Below are 21,370 nucleotides of genomic sequence, written 5' to 3'. Positions count from 1 at the left end.
TGTCAGCCTGGCAAACCTCAACAATGCTGTTGCTAACGACGCTGAAGCTAACTTAGCAACTAGCAACCGGACCTCACAGAGCTATGCTAAAAACATTTGCGCTCCACCTACGCCAGCCAGCCCTCATCTGCTCATCAACACCCGTGCTCACCTGCGTTCCAGCGATCGACGGCGCGACGAAGGACTTCACCCAATCACAGATGCGGTTGGCGGCTAGCGTTGGCTAGCGCGTCTGCTATCCAAGTAAGTCCTCCTTGTTGTGTTGCTACAGCCAGCCGCTAATACACCGAGCCCACCTACAACTTTCTTCTTTGCAGTCTCCATTGTTCATTAAACAAATTGCAAAAGATTCACCAACACAGATGTCCAGAATACTGCGGAATTTTGAGATGAAAACAGAGCTTTTTGTATTGGCTTCAATGGGCTACCGATACTCCTGTTTCACTGGCTACGTCACGCGCATATGTCATCATCCAAAGGCGTTTTCAACCGGAAGTTTAGCGGGAAATTTAAAATTGCACTTTATAAGTTAACCCGGGCGTATTGGCATGTGTTGCAATGTTAAGATTTCATCATTGATAAATAATCTATCAGACTGCGTGGTCGGTAGTACTGGGTTTCAGTAGGCCTTTAAGAGACGCAGTCCTCTGCGCACCAGTTTAGTACATCAGCTTTGCTTGTGCTATCAAGGTGTGTGTGTGTGGTTGTGGGAATGTGCTGCCGCTCTTCACCGATTGACGTGCTGCTTCACACCGGAAATATCCATGAATTAGCCCAAACATTGTGATTCAAAGCGATGGAAAAAAGTAACAGTTTATAGACTGAAAATTATAATAAATTGGGTAAAAAGGAGTGTAAATGTCTATATGTTATTTAATGTTTAGAGGGATATATATCTATTTTAAAAACATACATTTTTATGTTTTTACAGTTTTTTATGCTCTATGAAAATATTAGATTTATTAAAAATCTCCCTCTGCGGAAATTTGTGTACCGAGGTCATACCTGGAACCAAATAGCCGCATTAAACAAGGGACAACTGTGTATTTTGTTTTAGAAGGCACAGAGAGGAATGTTGTATGTTTCAGTTCTTGGCCACTCTCAAGATCATGGACTACAGTCTTCTAGTGGGGATTCACGACGTGGATCGAGCCGAGCAGGAGGAGATGGATGTGGAAGGTACTGCGGATGAGGAAGAGTTTGAGAACGACGGGATAGGCGGAGGCGTGCTGACCGGCTCAGTTGGGACTCCTCCAGACAGCCCAGGAAACCCTTTCAACTGTGGAGGATTCTTTGAACCTGGGGACTTTGACCCCTCTGTTGATGTTTACGCAATCAAGAGCCATGACAGTAAGACCATTATATATTTTTTTTTTTTTACATTTCTGTTTTCAATATTTTATTCTTACAGGGAATTCACTCTGTTGCCTCTTATCATTAGTGGTAAACACCTGGACACACGTGTTAGTCTGTAAAGACACTTATTTCTACCTGTCCTGGCTAGGTGCTGTCAAGAAGGAGGTGTACTTTATGGCCATCATTGACATCCTCACACATTACGATGCGAAGAAAAAAGCTGCACATGCTGCCAAAACTGTGAAACACGGGGTGAGTTGCATGACCTAAGTCGGACCCGTTTTTGTTGACAACCAGGGTCATCAAGCCCTGGTATACCGTGTTCTTATTTATTGATTTTTTTTTGGTTAAACATTTGTTGATTGGATTTTTTACATATACAGTGCAGAAATACACATGTCCAATTTTCTTTTTTCTCCGCCAAACAAGTAACCCATAAAATATTATATATTAAAAAAAAAAACATGCATCAGTCAAATAAGTACAGGCAAATATTGACATGAAGCCACGAGGGTTGTAGGGTATACCGGTACTGATAAAGTACTGCGATACCAATCAATTGAAATCAGTACTATACTACCTTTGAAAAGTACCGTTCTTTTATCCGGATGCAACGGTGACTACAGAGCCGAGGCGCATGATGTTGAGTGTGTCAAAACGCACACACAAAGGGCGTACAAGCAATAATAAAGGGAGTGGTAGATTGGCAAAAAAATACAATTCTACTGTTTCATGAAGCGCAATATGGAGGTATTTAGGCTTCAAAACTAACGATAAAGGTGACGCTTTTAACGGAGTCGCTGCGCTGCCAGTCTTGCTTTAAAACACGCCTTGCAACGTGGCGATTAGTATTACCACCTTTGCTTCAAACTTAGGTAAACAATTAAATAATAAGCATTCATACCTGCACAAGGTGTTATAAAGAGTGACAGGTAATATTGTAGTTGTTACACCTGTCCTGCTGTTCGGCTCCGGTGCAAACCGTAGTCGAGGAGCACAGGGCAAAGGTTCCTTCCAGGGTGGATGTTTTGTTCGAGAGTAACACCCTTCACTTTACCCGGCAATGGTTCTTCTAAGCTCCGCGAATGCGTGGCAGTCAATGACAATCTGGTTGCTTTATTATTAGTTTTGCAGGACACAACCGGACCCGTTCATGACTTTACTGCGCAGTGCAAGCGCTCCCTCTCTCTCACTCTTTACTCGCCAACTCACTCACTGACGTTACTCAGCCGACACGTTGACATTCTCGCAAACACACACATGCTACTCTCATAAGTTAATCAAACCCCCCTGTTGTGCACATGTAGATATATAACATGTAGATACATAACATGTAGATATATAACATGTAGATATATAACATGTAGGTCCAGGGTGTACCCCGCCTTCCGCCCGATTGTAGCTGAGATAGGCTCTAGCGACCCCGAAGGGAATAAGCGGTAGAAAATGGATGGATGGATGGATACGTAGACGCGCACACAGCTGCTTGGCTTGATGCCAAATATTAGCGCAGTTAAAATTGCTCATCTAACGTCAACCAATGCAAGTTAAATGACTACAATTTGTAACAAATTGCTACAATTTGTGTTTTGTCGTGAACAAATGTGTCTTTTACCTGTTGCATGGCTTATCTGTGTACATTTATCCATAGTTTTGTTTTTAGTACTTATTAATAATTGTATTTTTCTTAAAAATCTCTAAAGGCCTTAGTGGCCACATGCGTGGACAGCACCTTTTAGCTCTTAGGGTGGTATAGCTCGGTTGGTAGAGCGGCCGTGCCAGCAACTTGAGGGTTCCAGGTTCGATCCCCACTCCCGCCATCCTAGTCACTGCCGTTGTGTCCTTGGGCAAGAACTCCCAGTGCCACCCACACTGGTTTAAAAGTAACTTAAATATTGGGTTTCACTATGTAAAGCGCTTTGAGTCACTAGAGAAAAAGCTCTTTATAAATATAATTCACTTCACTTCACACTTCACTTATTTCCATAATTGTGTACACTACTGAATTGGGGTCTTATACCGCTTATGTGGACACTTATACTGCTATCTGGTGGTGTCAGAAGAGTATAACATACAATGGAATTTGGAGGAAAAAAAAGTGTTAAAATAAAAATGAGCATGTCACTACACATTAAGTACACGTTTGTGTACTTATGGACTAAGTACATTGTATCAAAAGATGAGTTTTAGTTTTTATTCTATTTAGGGTCCAATAATAGCCCAAATAGCAAAGAGAAATAAAAAAAGCATGTAAACAAACAGCTTGGGCCTTAAGAGGTTAAAGCACAGACAAGGAGTGGCAACCATAAATCATGAATAATTTAATATAATGTAGTAAAACTTTCTGTTTTATCCATCTATCCATTTTCTACCGCTTGTCTATTCTAACCTAATCCTTGATTATGGCAGACTTTATGTAATAAGGAAAATTGTTCTTTGAGTGCAACAAGAAAAGCCCAATGTGTTTAATGCCTTTTAATTTATATATTAACCATGTAAAGTTATTTGACTGTGAATGTTTAATGTAGTGTAAGATTTTCTGTTTAAAAAAAGTCAATATTGACATTTGTTGTAGTTCCCTTTATTTGTAAAAGTATCAAAGTATCGATACACATTTTGGTACCGGTACCAAATTGTTGGTATCGGGGCAACCCTAGAAGCCACAGACAACTGCACTCCTGAATGTCCCAAACACGGTGCAGCAATACACAACAGCAGACAAAAGGCTCATCAACCTTTCAATTACTTTTCAATCGGGGTTAAATTTGAGATCAGTCTCTTTTACATATTTTACAGAACAACCATATAATGTCAGCCTAATTTTCTCCAATTTAAGGAAATACAGAAAATCTTTAATCCAGTGGGTGTGGCAGAGAGGCACTGCAGCCTTCCAATTTAGCACAATTAGTCTTCTATTCAACAAAGTAGTCAATGCTACCAAGTTCTTTTTGGATTTGCTAACAGAAGATAACGAGGGGCTGCCCCCAATAGTCAGATTTCTTTCGATCTTTTTGCCAATTACCAAAAACAAAGTATTAAAAATGTCAGTCCAATAACTGCACAGGGATGGGGAAAACCAAAACATATGTATTAAAGGCCTACTGAAATGAATTTTTTAAAATTTAAACGGGGATAGCAGATCTATTCTATTTGTCATACTTGATCATTTCGCGATATTGCCATATTTTTGCTGAAAGGATTTAGTATAGAACAACGACGACAAAGATCGCAACTTTTGATATCTGATAAAAAAAAAAAGGCTTGCCCCTACCGGAAGTAGCGTGACATAGTCAATTGAACATATACGCAAAGTTTCCTATTGTTTACAATGATGGCCGCATGAAGTGAGAGAGATTCGGACAGAGAAAGCGACAATTTCCCCATTAATTTGAGCGAGGATGAAAGATTTGTGGATGAGTAAAGTGCAAGTGAAGGACTAGTGGGGAGTTGAAGCTATTCAGATAGGGAAGATGCTGTGAGAGCCGGGGGTGACCTGATATTCAGCTGCGAATGACTACAACAGTAAATAAACACAAGACATATATATACTCTATTAGCCACAACACAACCAGGCTTATATTTAATATGCCACAAATTAATCCTGCATAAAAACACCTACGTGTTTGTTATGCTAGCTCCTAGCTCCTCTGCTAGCTCCTAGCTCCATAGAACACGCCAATACAATTCAAACACCTGATCAACACACACAATCACTCAGCCCAAAAGACTGTTCACCTAACCCAAGGTTCATAAAGCTTATATATTTAAAAAAAGTTACGTACGTGACGCGCACGTACGGTCAAGCGATCAAATGTTTGGAAGCCAAAGCTGCATACTCACGGTACCTGGTATTCAGCTGGGAATGACTAAAACAGTAAATAAACACAAGACATATATATACTCTATTAGCCACAACACAACCAGGCTTATATTTAATATGCCACAAATTAATCCTGCATAAAAACGCCTATGTGTTTGTTATGCTTGCTCCTAGCTCCTCTGCTAGCTCCTAGCTCCATAGAACACGCCAATACAATTCAAACACCTGATCAACACACACAATCACTCAGCCCAAAAGACCGTTCACCTAACCCAAGGTTCATAAAGCTTATATATTTAAACAAAGTTACGCATGTGACGCGCACGTACAGTCAAGCGATCAAATGTTTGGAAGCCAAAGCTGCATACTCCCGGTAGCACGTCTGCGTCTTTGTCATCCAAATCAAAGTAATCCTGGTAAGAGTCTGTGTTGTCCCAGTTCTCTACAGGCGTCTGTGTATCGAAGTCAAAAGTCCTCCTGGTTAGAGTCTCTGTTATCCGAGTTCTTCCATCTTGACTGCATCTTTCGGGAATGTAAACAAAGAAGCGCCGGCTGTGTACGTGTTGCTGCTGACTTCCCTCGCAAAATAGATCTTCGCACCGACAACTTTCTTCTTTGCTTACTCAGCTTGTTTCTCCATAATGCAATGAACAAATTGCAACAGATTCACCAACACAGATGTCCAGAATACTGTGGAATAATGACATGAAAACAGAGCTATTTCGTATTGACTTCAATGGTGTCCGAATACTTCCGTTTCAATGATTGACGTCACGCGCGTACGTCATCCTCAGAGGCGTTTCGAACCGGAAGTTTAGCGGGAAATTTAAAATTGCACTTTATAAGTTAACCCGGCCATATTGGCATGTGTTGCAATGTTAAGATTTCATCATTGATATATAAACTATCAGACTGCGTGGTCGGTAGCAGTGGCTTTCAGTAGGCCTTTAAGTTAGCTGGAGACTTTTGATCGAGTTTTGAGAAAAAATAATATTTTAAGTGCGCCTTATAGTCCGAAAAATACGGTAAACTTTTAAGCTTATGGTAATTTTTGCACTAAATAGGAAGTGACTGTGCATGTTTTATTACAACTATTTGTTTTTTATTTATTTGTACATAGTACAATTGCTTAATGTGCAATATGTATTATTTATCACTTATTGTAGTTTTACTTTTGTTACTGTACAGTGCATCTGAAAACTATTCGCAGTGCTTCAGGTTTTTCACATTTTGTTATGTTACAGCCTTAGTCCAAACTGGAATAAATTCATTTTGTCCTTACATTTCTACAGACAATACCCTATAATTACAATGTGAAGAGAGTTTGTTTTTTAATTGTTATAAATTTATTAAAACAAAAAATGTATTAAAACTAAAAAATACCCCTCGGCCTGTGTTTATAACATAGCTGCACAATACCGAAAGTGCTCTACATTAAACGTCACATTCACACACTGATGGCGGAAGCTGCCATGCAAGGCCTTAACTACAAACCATCAGGAGCAAGGGTGAAGCGGGAGGTGGATTCGAACCGGGAAGTTGCTGGAACGGCTGCTCTACAATCTGCGCCACGTCGCCCACAAGTACATACGTACTCACAGCCTTTGCTCAATAATTGATGCACCTTTGGCAGCAATTACAGCGTCAAATCCGTTTAAATACGATGCCACAAGCGTGGCACACCTATCTTTGGGCAGTTTTGCCCATTCTTCTCTGCAGCATGTATGCATGGCGACAATGGGAGATGCGTTGTCACCATACATAGACATCAAACAACAAATGGGTCATAATATAAGCCCTTTAAAACGATGATTGAAACGGTCACTAAATGCTCTCAGTCCGGATTTAAAAGCAATTAAAGGCCTACTGAAACCCACTACTACCGACCACGCAGTCTGATAGTTTATATATCAATGATGAAATCTTACATTGCAACACATGCCAATACGGCCGGGTTAACTTATAAAGTGCAATTTTAAATTTCCCGGGGAACTTCCGGTTGAAAACGTCTATGTATGATGACGGTTGCGTGTGACGTCAATGGTTGAAACGGAAGTATTCGGACACATTGTATCACAATACAAACAGCTCTGTTTTCATCGCAAAATTCCACAGTATTCTGGACATCTGTGTTGGTGAATCTTTTGCAATTTGTTTAATGAACAATGGAGACTGCAAAGAAGAAAGCTGTAGGTGGGATCGGTGTATTAGCGGCTGGCTGCAGCAACACAACCAGGAGGACTTTGACTTGGATAGCAGACGCGCTATCCGACGCTAGCCGCAGACCGCATCGATGATCGGGTGAAGTCCTTCGTCGCGCCGTCGATCGCTGGAACGCAGGTGAGCACGGGTGTTGATGAGCAGATGAGGGCTGGCTGGCGTAGGTGGAGCGCTAATGTTTTTATCATAGCTCTGACGAGGTCCTGTAGCTAAGTTAGCTTCAATGGCGTCGTTAGCAACAGCATTGCTAGGCTTCGACAGGCGGCACAGCATTAACCGTGTAGTTACAGGTCCAGTGTTTGGTTCGGTGTCTCCTGATAGTAGTATTGTTGATCTTCTGTCTATCCTTCCAGTCAGGGGCTTATTTCTTTTGTTTCTATCTGCATTTAAGCACGGTGCTATCACGTTAGCTCCGATGTATTGTCGTGGAGATAAAAGTCACTGTGAATGTCCATTTCACGTTCTCGACTCTCATTTTCTAGAGGATATAGTATCCGAGGTGGTTTAAAATACAAATCCGTGATCCACAATAGAAAAAGGAGAAAGTGTGGAATCCAATGAGCCCTTTTACCTAAGGTACGGTCAGAGCGAAAAAAGATACGTCCTGCACTGCACTCTAGTCCTTCACTCTTACGTACCTCATCCACAAATCTTTCATCCTCGCTCAAATTAATGGGGTAATCGTCGCTTTCTCGGTCCGAATCGCTCTCGCTGCTGGTGTAAACAATGGGGAAATGTGAGGAGCCCTTCAACCTGCGACTTCACGCTACTTCCGGTACAGGCAAGGCTTTTTTTATCAGCGACCAAAAGTTGCGAACTTTATCGTCGATGTTCTCTACTAAATCCTTTCAGCAAAAATATGGCAATATCGCAAAATGATCAAGTATGACACATAGAATGGATCTGCTATCCCCGTTTAAATAAAAAAAAATTCATTTCAGTAGGCCTTTAATAATACATATTCTTTTTGTAGCATGTTCCAAACAAAAGGAGCTGATTGGATGAAAGCGAAATAATAATGGCAGACCAATACTGAATGAGATATACAGTATAGGCCAAAAGTGTGGATACACCTTCTCCTCATTTAATGCCTTTTCTTTATTTTCATGACTATTTACATTGTAGATTGTCTCTGAAGGCATCAAAACTATGAATGAACACATGTGGAGTTATGTACTTAACAAAAAAAGGTGAAAAAAATGAAAACATGTTTTATATTCTAGTTTCTTCAAAATAGCCCCTCTTTGCTCTGATTACTGCTTTGCACACTTTTGGCATTCTCTCTGTGAGCTTGAAGCACACCTGTGAAGTGAAAACTATTTCAGGTGACTACCTCTTGAAGCTCATCAGAATTTGGGTTCAGTTTAAGCGCTATTCTGGTTTACAGATTATTTCTAGTTTTGCACCCATCACTGCTAAACATGGTTTACCCCCCTCTCTTGTCGATAGTGTCGATCACATAATACCGATATTTTCATATATACACCTTAGCAAGTCAAACCTTCGTATAATACGTATGATGTATTAGCTTGCATTGAATAAGGTTGTGTCTAGCACAAATAGAAGACTTACTTAAAGCTCTACTTAAAATCTCTGTCCAGCTCTCCTCCGATGGGGTCACTTCTGAATCACCCTCCCAAAGTGACTTCATGGAATACAGAGACTCAGGACGTAAAGGAAAAATGTGGTTATAAATACGTGTAATGGATCCTTTTAACGTCAGAAGTGTTGTCAAAAAAGCATCTAAAACTGTGTCAGTTGGTAAGTTTGGAAAGCTGGGTTGAAAGTATTACGAACAAAACTGCAGATCTGTAGATATCCAAAAAAAGGGTTAATTGGGGAGTGAACATTCATCACCAAGTTGCTGGAAAGAGGCAAAAATGTTGTCAATGTAGGGCTGGGCGATATATCGATATGCGCGATATATCACGGGTTTGTCTCTGTGCGATATAGAAAATGACTATATCGTGATATTCGAGTAAGCGTTCTCACGCAGTTGCTTCCAGCTGCTGGCATTACACTACAGGCTTTCCTTGCTCTTTCCTGTCTCTCCTTCTCACAGACAGCAAGCGCAGCTTCTACACACGTCACATACTGTCACGACATACGTATACGCCCTCGCGCATCAAAGAGGTAGCAGCATGGGTAACGTTAGCTGGGATGCTAGCGGTAATACGAGAGAAAGAAGGTGCGAATCTGGTAACAAATGAAGGAATAATTCATTCCCCCAAAAAACAGCAGGGGGTCCATTGTCTGGTGGTGGTTTGGCTTCAAGTGGGAATATGTCGAACAGACAACCGTAATTTGTCAAGTGTGGGGCGAAAGCGTCGCTATAAAAAGTAGCATTACTGCTAATATGTAGCATCATTTGAAAAGTCACCTGCTAGAGAATGAACAGTGCTTACTCCGCATGTCAACATCTCCGTTCGGTGCCACACGCCCACACCATCAAAATGCCGAGGCAAACATTTCCAGATCAACACCGTATGAAAAAATAGTCATTTTTTTTGTTGTGATTTCCTTCTCTGCATGAAAGTTTTTGAGACACTTGTGATTTAGGGCTATATAAATAAACATTGATTGATTGATTGAAAGTTTTAAAGTAGCATATATTAATGCAGTATGAAGAAGAATGTTTTAATGTAGACACATAGAATCATCATACTGCTGTGATTATATGCATCAAGTGTTCATTCAAGGCTAAAGGCAAAATATTGAGATATATATCGTGTATTGCGATATGGCCTTAAAATATCGCGATATTAAAAAAAGGCCATATCGCCCAGCCCTATGTCAATGTATAAATCTTTAATGTTGTTGTTTCCCAGACTTGACCATCTTAAAAAAAGCACTATCGACAAGAGAGGGGGGTAAACCATGTTTAGCAGTGATGGGTGCAAAACTAGAAATAATCTGTAAGCCAGAATAGCGCTTAAACTGAAATTCTGATGAGCTTCAAGAGGTAGTCACCTGAAATGGTTTTCACTTCACAGGTGTGCTTGAAGCTCATCGAGAGAATGCCAATAGTGTGCAAAGCAGTAATCAGAGGAAAGAGTGGCTATTTTGAAGAAACTAGGATATAAAACATGTTTTCAGTTATTTCACCTTTTTTTGTTAAGTACATAACTCCACATGTGTTCATTCATAGTTTTGATGCCTTCAGTGACAATCTACAATGTAAATAGTCATGAAAATAAAGAAAAGGCATTGAATGAGGAGAGGGTGTGTCCAAACTTTTATCTCATTCAGTATTGGTCTGCCATTATTATTTCGCTTTCGTCCAATCAGCTCATTTTGTTTGGAACATGCTACAAAAAGAATATGTATTATTAAATGCTTTTAAATCCGGACTGAGAGCATTTAGTGACCGTTTCAATCATCCTTTTTAAGGGCTCGTATTGTTGTTTGATGTCTATGTATGATGACAACACATCTCCCATTGTCGCCATGCATACACGCTGCAAAGAGGAATGGGCAAAACTGCCCAAAGATAGGTGTGCCAAGCTTATGGCATTGTATTCAAACGGATTTGACACTGTAATTTCTGCCAAAGGTGCATCAACAAATTACTGAGCAAAGACTGTGAGTACTTATGTACTTGTGGGCCACGTGGCGCAGATTGTAGAGCGGCCGTTCCAGCAACTTCCCGGTTCGAATCCACCTTCCGCTATCCTAGTCAAGGCCATTGTGTCCTTGGGCAAGACACTTTACCCTTGCTCCTGATGGTTTGTAGTTAAGGCCTTGCATGGCAGCTTCCGCCATCAGTGTGTGAATGTGACGTTTAATGTAGAGCGCTTTAGGTATCGTGCAGGTATGGTATAAACACTGGCCGTGGGATATTTTTTAGTTTTAATAAATTTACAACAATTTAAAAAAAACTCTCTTCACGTTGTAATTATAGGGTATTGTCTGTAGAAATGTAAGGACAAAATTTATTTATTCCAGTTTGGACTAAGGCTGTAACATAACAAAATGTGGAAAACGTGAAGCACTGCGAATAGTTTTCGGATGCACTGTACAGTAACAAAAGTAAAACTACAATAAAATCATTAATACATATTGCACACTAAGCTATTGTACTATGTACAGATAAATAAAAAACAAGTACCGTATTTTTCGGACTATAAGTCGCAGTTTTTTCCGGGGTGCGACTTATACTCAGGAGCGACTTATGTGTGAAATTATTAACACATTACCGTAAAATATCAAATAATATTATTTAGCTCATTCACGTAAGAGACTAGACGTATAAGATTTCATTGGATTTAGCGATTAGGAGTGACAGATTGTTTGGTAAACGTATAGCATGTTCTATATGTTATAGTTATTTGAATGACTCTTACCATAATATGTTACGTTAACCATTGGCGTTGTTAGGCCTATTTTAGGGGGGCTCAAGCCCCCCCAAAATGTTCTTAAGCCCCTTTAAATAATTTGGTGTTTTGTTTTTTTTACAAATACATGCCGACATATTCATTATAAAGTGGCCCGAATATGAGTTCAAATAAATAATAATATAACCTGTCATTATTCACTCAGTTTCCCCTCACTTCATAGTGTAAGGTAGAGAGCCCCGTTAGTGCGTTGGTATCCAATTCAATCCACTTGTTCATATAAAAAATGCCCACATCACTCAAAATCCAGTCCGCATTTTCTCTGCGACCTTGCTTGCGGTCCTGCAGGTGTACAAAGCACATTAGCACACAGCACTGCAGAACAAGAACCTTGTGTCTGCAATTGTATATAATTTAGTTTTTAAGTTTTGTGTTTCCTGTAGAATCTATATAAAGTAATATACATTAGCCTATTGTTAAAATAATGAAAACAACATCATTAAATATAGTTGTTTTATAGTATTGTTACATTAATAGCTGTTGTATTATTATAGGATGGCTTGTTAAACATTTCATAGGGTTTTCAAAGGGTGGAAAAACCAAGACATTTAATACAAAATGTAAAATGAATAAATACATAAAAAGAAAAAGAAAAAAAATGGTTAAAAGCCATTGTCCCGGGAGCATTTAATTTCGTCCCGTGCATTTTTTTTACCGTCCCCGGGACTACGTTAATCTCAAGCCCTGGAAGTTACATTTTATTGTTTGCATTATTTGTTTTAGCATTGCACTTTGAAGATGGTCCCTCAGCTCTTTGACAGCTTTGGCTCTTTTTCAGATCAGCAGACTAAGTCTTTCTTATTTACAGTATATATAAATGTTTCTCATTTCTATTCAGACTTCCGTATATATTTAATTTCCTTAAGGGCTTGCCATAATATATATATAAATATATTATATACAAGCCAAATTATCCCGATCCAGATATTACTTTAATTCAAGTAATTAAGTAATATTTCCAGGGCTTGAATTTACAACCATTTTAATCACATATGTGCCCAAAATGTAATCTGTGCAACTTCAAAATATTTGGGAACAAACAATTATTGTATTGTGAGCGAAAGTGGTGGCATTAGCCTCAATGTCAGACCTGGGCATTCTGCGGCCCGCGGGCCGCATCCGGCCCTTTGTGCGTCCCTGCCCGGCCCGCGTGAGGCCAATTATAAATTACAAAATAAATTTTTAAAAGTATCTATGTCGAGTGTGCAATACAACGGTGCTGCTTTTGTTTTGAAAATCGTTATTTGTATTACTTCCGTGTGGACGTATGCGTGATTGTGAGTGAATGTGAACAACTGCAATTACAAAATAAAGTTGAAAAAACATCTATGTCCTGCGCGCAATACAACTGTGCTGCTTTTATTTTGAAAAGTATTATTTATGGGCGTGTGTCCGTGTGTAACCTGCGAGTGAAGGTGCACATGCAGCGACAAGTGATGCACGGTTTACACCCGAGACGCCAAAAAGAGAAAAGTTGATGAGGAATGCCGTGTTTTCAGCAACACATGAACTGCAAAGCAACGTCCCCTCACCTAAGGTGCGTGCCTGCGCAATTGCGCACTGCTCAAGCGTCCGCTGCGCGCAGCAAGTATATGCCGCGCACCAAATCAAATCCCATCTGAATTATAAACAAAATAAACATATTTATTCTATGGAATTTTACAATGCAACTTTGAGTGACAGTGACAACAAGCGGCCCTAATGGTGTTCGTCAACACCGTTCAATTGAACACCGTTCAATTATTGTAACGTCTATCGAGATGCTTCGAGGACAGGAATTATATCGATCACTTTATTGAACAAAACTGTTTATATTCGGACATAACCACACCAAAAACATGAGTAAAACAATTCTATCTCGAAAAACTAGTCATTTTCTGCTGTACAAACCAGGCCAAAACCAACTTGTCATCTGTCACCAACACGCATAGCACTAAACCACTGGTGCGTTTAAGGCCACACAAAAAGTCGGACAACTCAAACACCACACAAAGTTACACTATGACTCCTCAGTCATACGTGTGCTTATTTTACTGTCATTTATTATTAATGTTAATTTATATATATTAGTCATGGAATGCTGTTACACACACTATGTTGAAGTATTACTATTATTATTATTATTATTATTATTTATCTTACGGTATATATAAAAAATAATACTGAGCAAAATTTAATTGAAATATTGTCGATGTGGCCCTCCAGCAGTGCTCGGGTAGCTCATGCGGCCCCCGGTAAAAATTAATGGCCCACCCCTGCTCTATGTTGTGAATGAATAACATAAAGGCTAATGCCATGACTTTAATTGTGTTTCAGTGTATCTTGAAGGATCATGCAAGTAATTGTTTCTTGTTGATGCTGTAAACAAAATGTCACTGTGCAAACCCATGTTTGTTGTTGTACTGAACACAGATTGAAAATAAACCCACTGAAATAATAATAATAACAATGAATAATTTCAAATTCTTTGTTAGCCGTTTGTGAAGTTTTGTGCTCGTGCGCTACGTTCGCTCGCATCCTGCATCTCCTGGGGGCTAAGCCCCCCCTGTCCTTAAAAGCTAGTGACGCCCCTGACATTAACATACCAGGCACGTTCTCAGTTGGTTATTTATGCGTCATATAACGTACACTTATTCAGCCTGTTGTTCACTATTCTTTATTTATTTTAAATTGCCTTTCAAATGTCTATTCTGGGTGTTGGGTTTTATCAAATAAATTTCCCCAAAAAATGCAACTTATACTCTAGTGTGATTTATATGTTTTTTTCCTTCTTTATTATGCATTTTCGGCAGGCGCGACTTATACTCCGAAAAATACGGTAGTTGTAATAAAACACGCACAGTTACTTCCTATTTAGTGCAAAAATTACCATCAGCTTCAAAGTTTACCGTATTTTCCGGACTCTCTAAAGGATGCGTGGACAGCACCTTTTAGCTCTTATTTCCAAAATTGTGTACACTACTGAATAGGGGTCTTATGGCCTTATGTGGACACTTATACTGCCATCTGGTGGTGTCAGAACAGTATAACATACAATGGAATTTGGAAAAAAAAGTGTAAAAGTAAGAATTAGCATGTCACTAAACATGAAGTACACGTTTGTTACTTATGGACTAAGTACATCATATAAAAAGATGATTATTAGTTTTTTATTCTAATTAGGGTCCAATAAGCCCAAATAGCAAAGATAAATAAAAAAAAGCATGTAAACAAACAGCTTGGGCCTTAAGAGGTTAAGGCGCACTTAAAATATTTTTTTTTTCTCAAAACTTGACAGTGCGCCTTAGAACCCGGTGCATCTAATGTACGGAATAATTCTGGTTGTGCTTACCTACCTCGACACTATTTTATTTGGTACATGGTGAAATGATAAGTGTGACCAGTAGATGGCAGTCACACTTAATATATATGTGTAGACTGCAATATGACTCAAGTAAACAACACCAACATTTTATATGTTCCATTGAAAATATAGAACATTATACACGGCGCTCCTAAAATCTATCAAAATGTTTTAGTACGACTTTGAAGTTATGAAGCCGCACCACTTGATGGATTGTACTGTGCTTCAACATACGACTATTATTATGGTGTGTGTATAAGGCAGTGGTTCTCAAACTTTTTTTGTCATCCCCCACTTTGGACAAGGGGGAGTTTTCAAGCCCCACCTGCCCCCATCGCCCCAACAGAACGCTAATGCCAAGCTTAACATTTTCAAATTTATTGAACATCAAGTAACATCAAGTTGTATACATTCAAACTCAATAACATAAAATAACATCAAGTTCAATAATAAATAAAATAACTGTGCAGCTGTGGTATAACTTGCATCAAGTTCAATAATAAATTAAATAACTTGCATCAAGTTCAATAATAAATAAAACAAAAGTGTTATAACTTGCATCAAGTTCAATAATAAATAAATAAAAAAGTGTCATAACTTGCATCAAGTTCAATAATAAATCAAATAAAAGTGTTATAACTTACATCAAGTTCAATAATAAATCAAATAAAAGTGTTATAACTTGCATCCAGTTCAATAATAAATCAAATAAGTGGTGAGCCTCACCCTCAGGGTGGAGTCAGATGTCAGTACAATAAACTGGTCCTCCTCAGCAGACATGAAATCAGCAGGTGCTGCAGATAGATTATAAATGAATAGGCTTACTTTATTTTTCATTACATAATAAATGCAAATAAATCTGTTGGACAACAATCATCTGGACACAACAATCTGGACTAACATTCCAGTTAGTAAGTAGCATGCAACACAGATAAAATGCATGTATAATATATGAGTATAATATTCAATAAATACCAACCTGCTGCATTGAATGGATCCATAACCCAGTTGTACTGAGCACTGTTGATGGGGAAGTATTTGTGAAACATTTCTCTCAGGGAGGAGATGTGTTGCTTGATGCAGGGGATCACTGTGGTGGCACCAGATTCGGTGGTTTCAGCAACCTTACCCAGGTTCTCAAAGGCATCAATATTTTGTTGGTCGAGGCGCCTGCCCCATCCCTCGAGCTTTCGGGAGAACGCAGTGATTTTGTCTGGCAGTTGGGGTATGTGCTTATCCTTGCCTTGGAGCTGAAGATTTACCTCATTCAGCTTGCCAAACATATCGCTGAGGTAGGCCAGCTTCAACAGAAATTGTTCATCACTGAACTTGCTTGCATGCGCTCCTCCTCCAAAAAGATCCGAATGTCTGCCCTGAGCTGAAAGACGCGCGGCAGTACTTTGCCCCAGGAGAGCCACCTTGCTTCACTGTGAAACAGCACGGCTGTATGATCAGCTCCCATTTCCTCACACAGTGCAGAGAACAGTCGCGCTTTCAGTGCTTGTGTTTTCATCAAATTTACCGCGCTCACAACATCTGGTAAAACCTCATTGAGTTCGGGGCTGAGCTGCCTTGACGCGAGTGAATGACACAGTGTGTCCAATGCGCATTTGGCGCAACCCTCTTTATTAGAGCCTGCAACCCGTTTCTTGACCCTGCCATGGTCTGTGCGCCATCAGAGCAAAAGCCCACACAGTTTTCCCATTTAAAGTCGTGTTCTTTGAGGAAACTGTCCATTATCTTGAACAGCTCATCGGAAAGTTTGTTCCGCTTTGCCCCGCCCCCATTAGTTACTGTTGCTATGTCTGTCAAACTTTCGCTCCTACCTAGAAAATTAAAGCCTACAGGAAAAATAAGTAATTTACATTTATTTATATAGCGGATTTTACAGACAGAATCACAAAATGATTTACAGTGTGTATAGAAAATGAAAGCATAGTAAAAAAAAAAATCTAAGAATATAATTTTAAAAAAAAAGAAATTTAAGTGACATTTACTCCCGTTCCTCACGCCCCACCTGTCATGTCTCTATTCCCCACCAGTGGGGCGCGCCCCACACTTTGAGACACGCTGGTATAAGGTAAGACATATCTGGCGTTTTGTTTCACAATATTATGCAAAAACAAATGTTCTTACCTTCTGGTACCTGCTGATCTGTATTTGGGATCTGCATTGGTCCTGAAAAATTTTGCGCGTCCGCTTTTTTCTCTATCTTCTTGTTGTGTGGCATTCATCCTCCGCTGTTGCCATTTCTAATATAAAGTAGTGTAAAGTTCTTACTTATATCTGTCAGTAAACTCGCCATGAAAGCACTAAAACATACCGGTGTAGTGAGTTTACATTATTCACCCAAGGAACTTTAGTTATTAGACAGTTCCGGTCGGACGTTTTTTCATGGGACACATTTGCAGCGGATGAGGAGATGCTGCTCCGTTATTGATTTAAGTAAAGTCTGAATGTCATTAAAACAGTTAGCTCCATATTTTGACACTTCTTTCACTCCCGTTCTTGCACGCTACAACAAAGATGACGGGGAGAAGGCGCCGTCGAAGGTGATCCACGTAAATAAGACCGCCCACAAAACGGCGCATCCGGAATCGACTGTCAGAAAGCGGCTTGAAAGTTATCTGTAAAACATCATCTACGCAACATTTTGACCAAAGAACCACCATTACATGTTATGTAGACCAGTGGTCCCCAACCTTTTTGTAGCTGGGGTCCGGTCAACGCTTGAAAATTTGTCCCGGGGGGGGGGGGGGTTGTTTTTTTTTTTTTTTTTTTTTTCATAAAGAAATACAATCATGTGTGCTTACGGACTGTATCCCTGCAGACTGTATTGATCTATATTGATATATAATGTATATATTGTGTTTTTATGTTGATTTAATTAAAAAAAAAAATACATTTTTTAAAAAATTTTTTAAAAATTAAATTAAATTTCTTGCGCGGCCCGGTACCAATCGGTCCGCAGACCGGTATCGGGCCGCGGCCCGGTGGTTGGGGACCACTGATGTAGACCACAAGGAAGTGTTTTCCATTTAGAAAAATATATAATGATATGACTCCTTTAATGTCAGGTTCAAACACAGATGACATCTATTAAACAGACGAGAAGCAAGGAATCATGCAGAGACAGAGTTAAATTTTGCTCAATTGAGGAGAGACGTGTTTTGGGCTGTACTCTAGTTACAAATCCGAACTACGTTCTAAAAGTCCAGCCCACGTGCTTCCTCTATTTATTTGGGAGGTCCCTGGTTACCTCACTGAAGCTGTCGCTGAGGGAAGGGGGTAATCTCGACAGCTCCAGTTAGACACAATATATGATTATACAAAAATGCTAATGTGCTGACAGTCGTGATATCGCCTTGTCTCTGCTCTGTCTGCGTCACGGTACTCGATGTTCGGCCTTGGCAGTCAGCAGGCCGACTCTGGAAACAAACACTGATACGAGACTGGCTTGCAATCTTTTGGATTGCCAGCTTTGCACAGACAAAGAAAAATACAATTTCGGCACAATTGATAATAACTATAGCAACGGTCCTTAAGCATAAGAGTTGTGTGATAATCTATACATAATTATTCTAACACTCCTTTAATGCTCCCTATAATCCGATGCGCTTTATACAAACCCCGTTTCCATATGAGTTGGGAAATTTTGTTAGATGTAAATATAAACGGAATACAATGATTTGCAAATCATTTTCAAGAACAACGTTTCTCAAAGTGCAATTGCAAGAAATTTAGGGATTTCAACATCTACGGTCATCAAAAGGTTCAGAGAATCTGGAGAAATCACTCCACGTAAGCGGCGTGGCCGGAAACCAACATTGAATGACCGTGACCTTCGATCCCTCAGATGGCACTGTATCAAAAACTGACATCAATCTCTAAAGGATATCACCACACAAAGCGAAAGCCATTTATCAACAACATCCAGAAACGCCGCCGGCTTCTCTGGGCCCGAAATCATCTAAGATGGACTCATGCAAAGTGGAAAAGTGTTCTGTGGTCTGACGAGTCCACATTTCAAAAAAATTTTGGAAATATTCGACATCGTGTCATCCGGACCAAAGGGGAAGCGAACCATCCAGACTGTTACCGACGCAAAGTTCAAAAGCCAGCATCTGTGATGGTATGGGGGTGTATTAGTGGCCAAGACATGGGTAACTTACACACCTGTGAAGGCACCATTAATGCTGAAAGGTACATACAGGTTTTGGAACAACATGTTGCCATCTAAGCGCCGTCTTTTTCATGGACGCCCCTGCTTATTTCAGCAAGACCATGCCAAGCCGCATTCAGCACGTGTTACAACAGCGTGGCTTCGTAAAAAAAGAGTGCGGGTACTTTCCTGGCCCGCCTGCAGTCCAGACCTGTCTCCCATCGAAAATGTGTGGCGCATTATGAAGCGTAAAATACCACAGCGGAGGCCCCGGACTGTTGAACGACTGAAGCTCTACATAAAACAAGAATGGGAAAGACTTCCACTTTCAAAGCTTCAACAATTAGTTTCCTCAGTTCCCAATCGTTTATTGAGTGTTGTTAAAAGAAAAGGTAATGTAACACAGTGGTGAACATGCCCTTTCCCAACTACTTTGGCACGTGTTGCAGCCATGAAATTCTAAGTTAATTATTATTTGCAAAAAAAAAAAAGTTTATGAGTTTGAACATCAAATATCTTGTCTTTGTAGTGCATTCAATTGAATATGGGTTGAAAAGGATTTGCAAATCATTGTATTCCGTTTATATTTACATCTAACACAATTTCCCAACTCATATGGAAACGGGGTTTGTATATGAAAAAATATCAAAAATAGACCATTCGTCTGCAGTGCGCCTTATAATCCGGTGCGCCCTACGGTCCGGAAAATAGGGTATTTGATCTTTCTTTTGAATATTTTTGGCCAAAAACTCAAGTACACACAACCTGAAAGTATTTGGTGTACTTTTGATGTCATTTTTTATTGTTTTTTTTTTCAGGCGGGGGCCGAGATCTCAACGGTGAACCCGGAGCAGTACTCCAAGCGCTTCTACGAATTCATGTCCAATATCCTGTCATAAACTTTTCGCCTCTTTCTCTCTCACACATGCACGCACACACACACACACACTTAATTTCCACCTTTACCTAAAGAGGCCACATCTCAGTCGAGTGAGGCCGTTACATTTTTTTTAACATAAATGACAGAACCTTTCCTTTTTTGTACCCCTTTTTTGTTTGAGTTAATACTGTTTGGTTTCTCGCCAGCACAGAAAGTGTCTCACTATAAATGCCTTGAACGCTTCTGCAGCCTCCTCACTTTTCTACTCATGTTCTAACTCCACAAGCAGGCAGACGACACAAGCTCACTTCCGTCTTCTTTTTAGTACGAACACTTTGGAATTAGAGGAAATGTTGTGTTGATTATTAAATGACTGCATGGCTGACGTGCACATGAGCCTTCAACAGTACGCTTGACATTAAAACCACTGAACTAAAACATCTGAGTGTTAAAAAAAAACAAAAACGAGAAAAAGGACAAAAAAACCCTGAGAAAATTGGTGTTTGAATGTTACGTTGCCATATTGTATTTCTTAATACTTTTGGAATACCTGTGAGCTTGGTGAAGGTTGGTCAAAGATGTGTTGAAAGTAAGAATAAGACAACAGCAAATACTTGTTTTATCACAGTAAGACTCTTTTTTTTTTATATATATCTTGTTTACATTGATGTAGCAATTTAGTGTTTGTATACAGTATTGTTTTGTTACCAACAGACGTTAGGGAAAACAACGGTGACTTGAAAATGATTCATTGCATATTAAAGGGAGTTTTATCTTGTTTCTGGTCATTTGTTTGATGATTATTGTGTGTGGGCACCGGGGGAATAACATGGGATCCAAAGGGGGGAAAAAGCATGAAGATTATGCCAGAAAATGAACATTTCAAATCAAAGGTTTTAATACACTTACCCAGATTTGTCTTATCACGGCCGTCTTGAAGCCGTCCACTCTTTCAATATATACTTGGGAAAAAAATAGTCATTGTCTTTTTGGCGCAGGTTAGAGTGTCCGCCCTGAGATCGGTAGGTCGTGAGTTCAAACCCTGGCCGAGTCATACCAAAGACTATAAAAATGTGACCCATTATCTCCCTGCTTGGCACTCAGCATCAAGGGTTGGAATTAGGGGGAAAATCACCAAAATGATTCCCGAGCGCGGCCACCGTTGCTGCTCACTGCTCTCCTCACCTCCCAGGGG

General features: G+C 39.8%; 1 protein-coding gene across 1 annotated transcript in view; it reads left to right on the top strand.

The window, feature by feature from the left end:
• The window catches only part of LOC133633500 (phosphatidylinositol 5-phosphate 4-kinase type-2 beta-like), a 49,516-nt gene extending 28,563 nt beyond the window's left edge, over positions 1 to 20,953 (top strand). The window contains exons 7-9 of the mRNA XM_062026036.1: positions 1,089 to 1,350; positions 1,505 to 1,608; positions 20,114 to 20,953. Of these exons, the coding sequence (XP_061882020.1) occupies positions 1,089 to 1,350; positions 1,505 to 1,608; positions 20,114 to 20,194 (447 nt within the window). The 3' untranslated portion in view covers positions 20,195 to 20,953. The remainder of the gene's footprint in view (positions 1 to 1,088; positions 1,351 to 1,504; positions 1,609 to 20,113) is intronic.
• Positions 20,954 to 21,370: the final 417 nt, after the last annotated feature.

Source organism: Entelurus aequoreus, linkage group LG18 (assembly GCF_033978785.1).
Source record: "Entelurus aequoreus isolate RoL-2023_Sb linkage group LG18, RoL_Eaeq_v1.1, whole genome shotgun sequence".
Taxonomy (NCBI): Eukaryota; Metazoa; Chordata; class Actinopteri; order Syngnathiformes; family Syngnathidae; genus Entelurus; species Entelurus aequoreus.
Note: the sequence above shows the minus strand (reverse complement) of the source record. Positions and strands in the feature narration are given on the sequence as shown.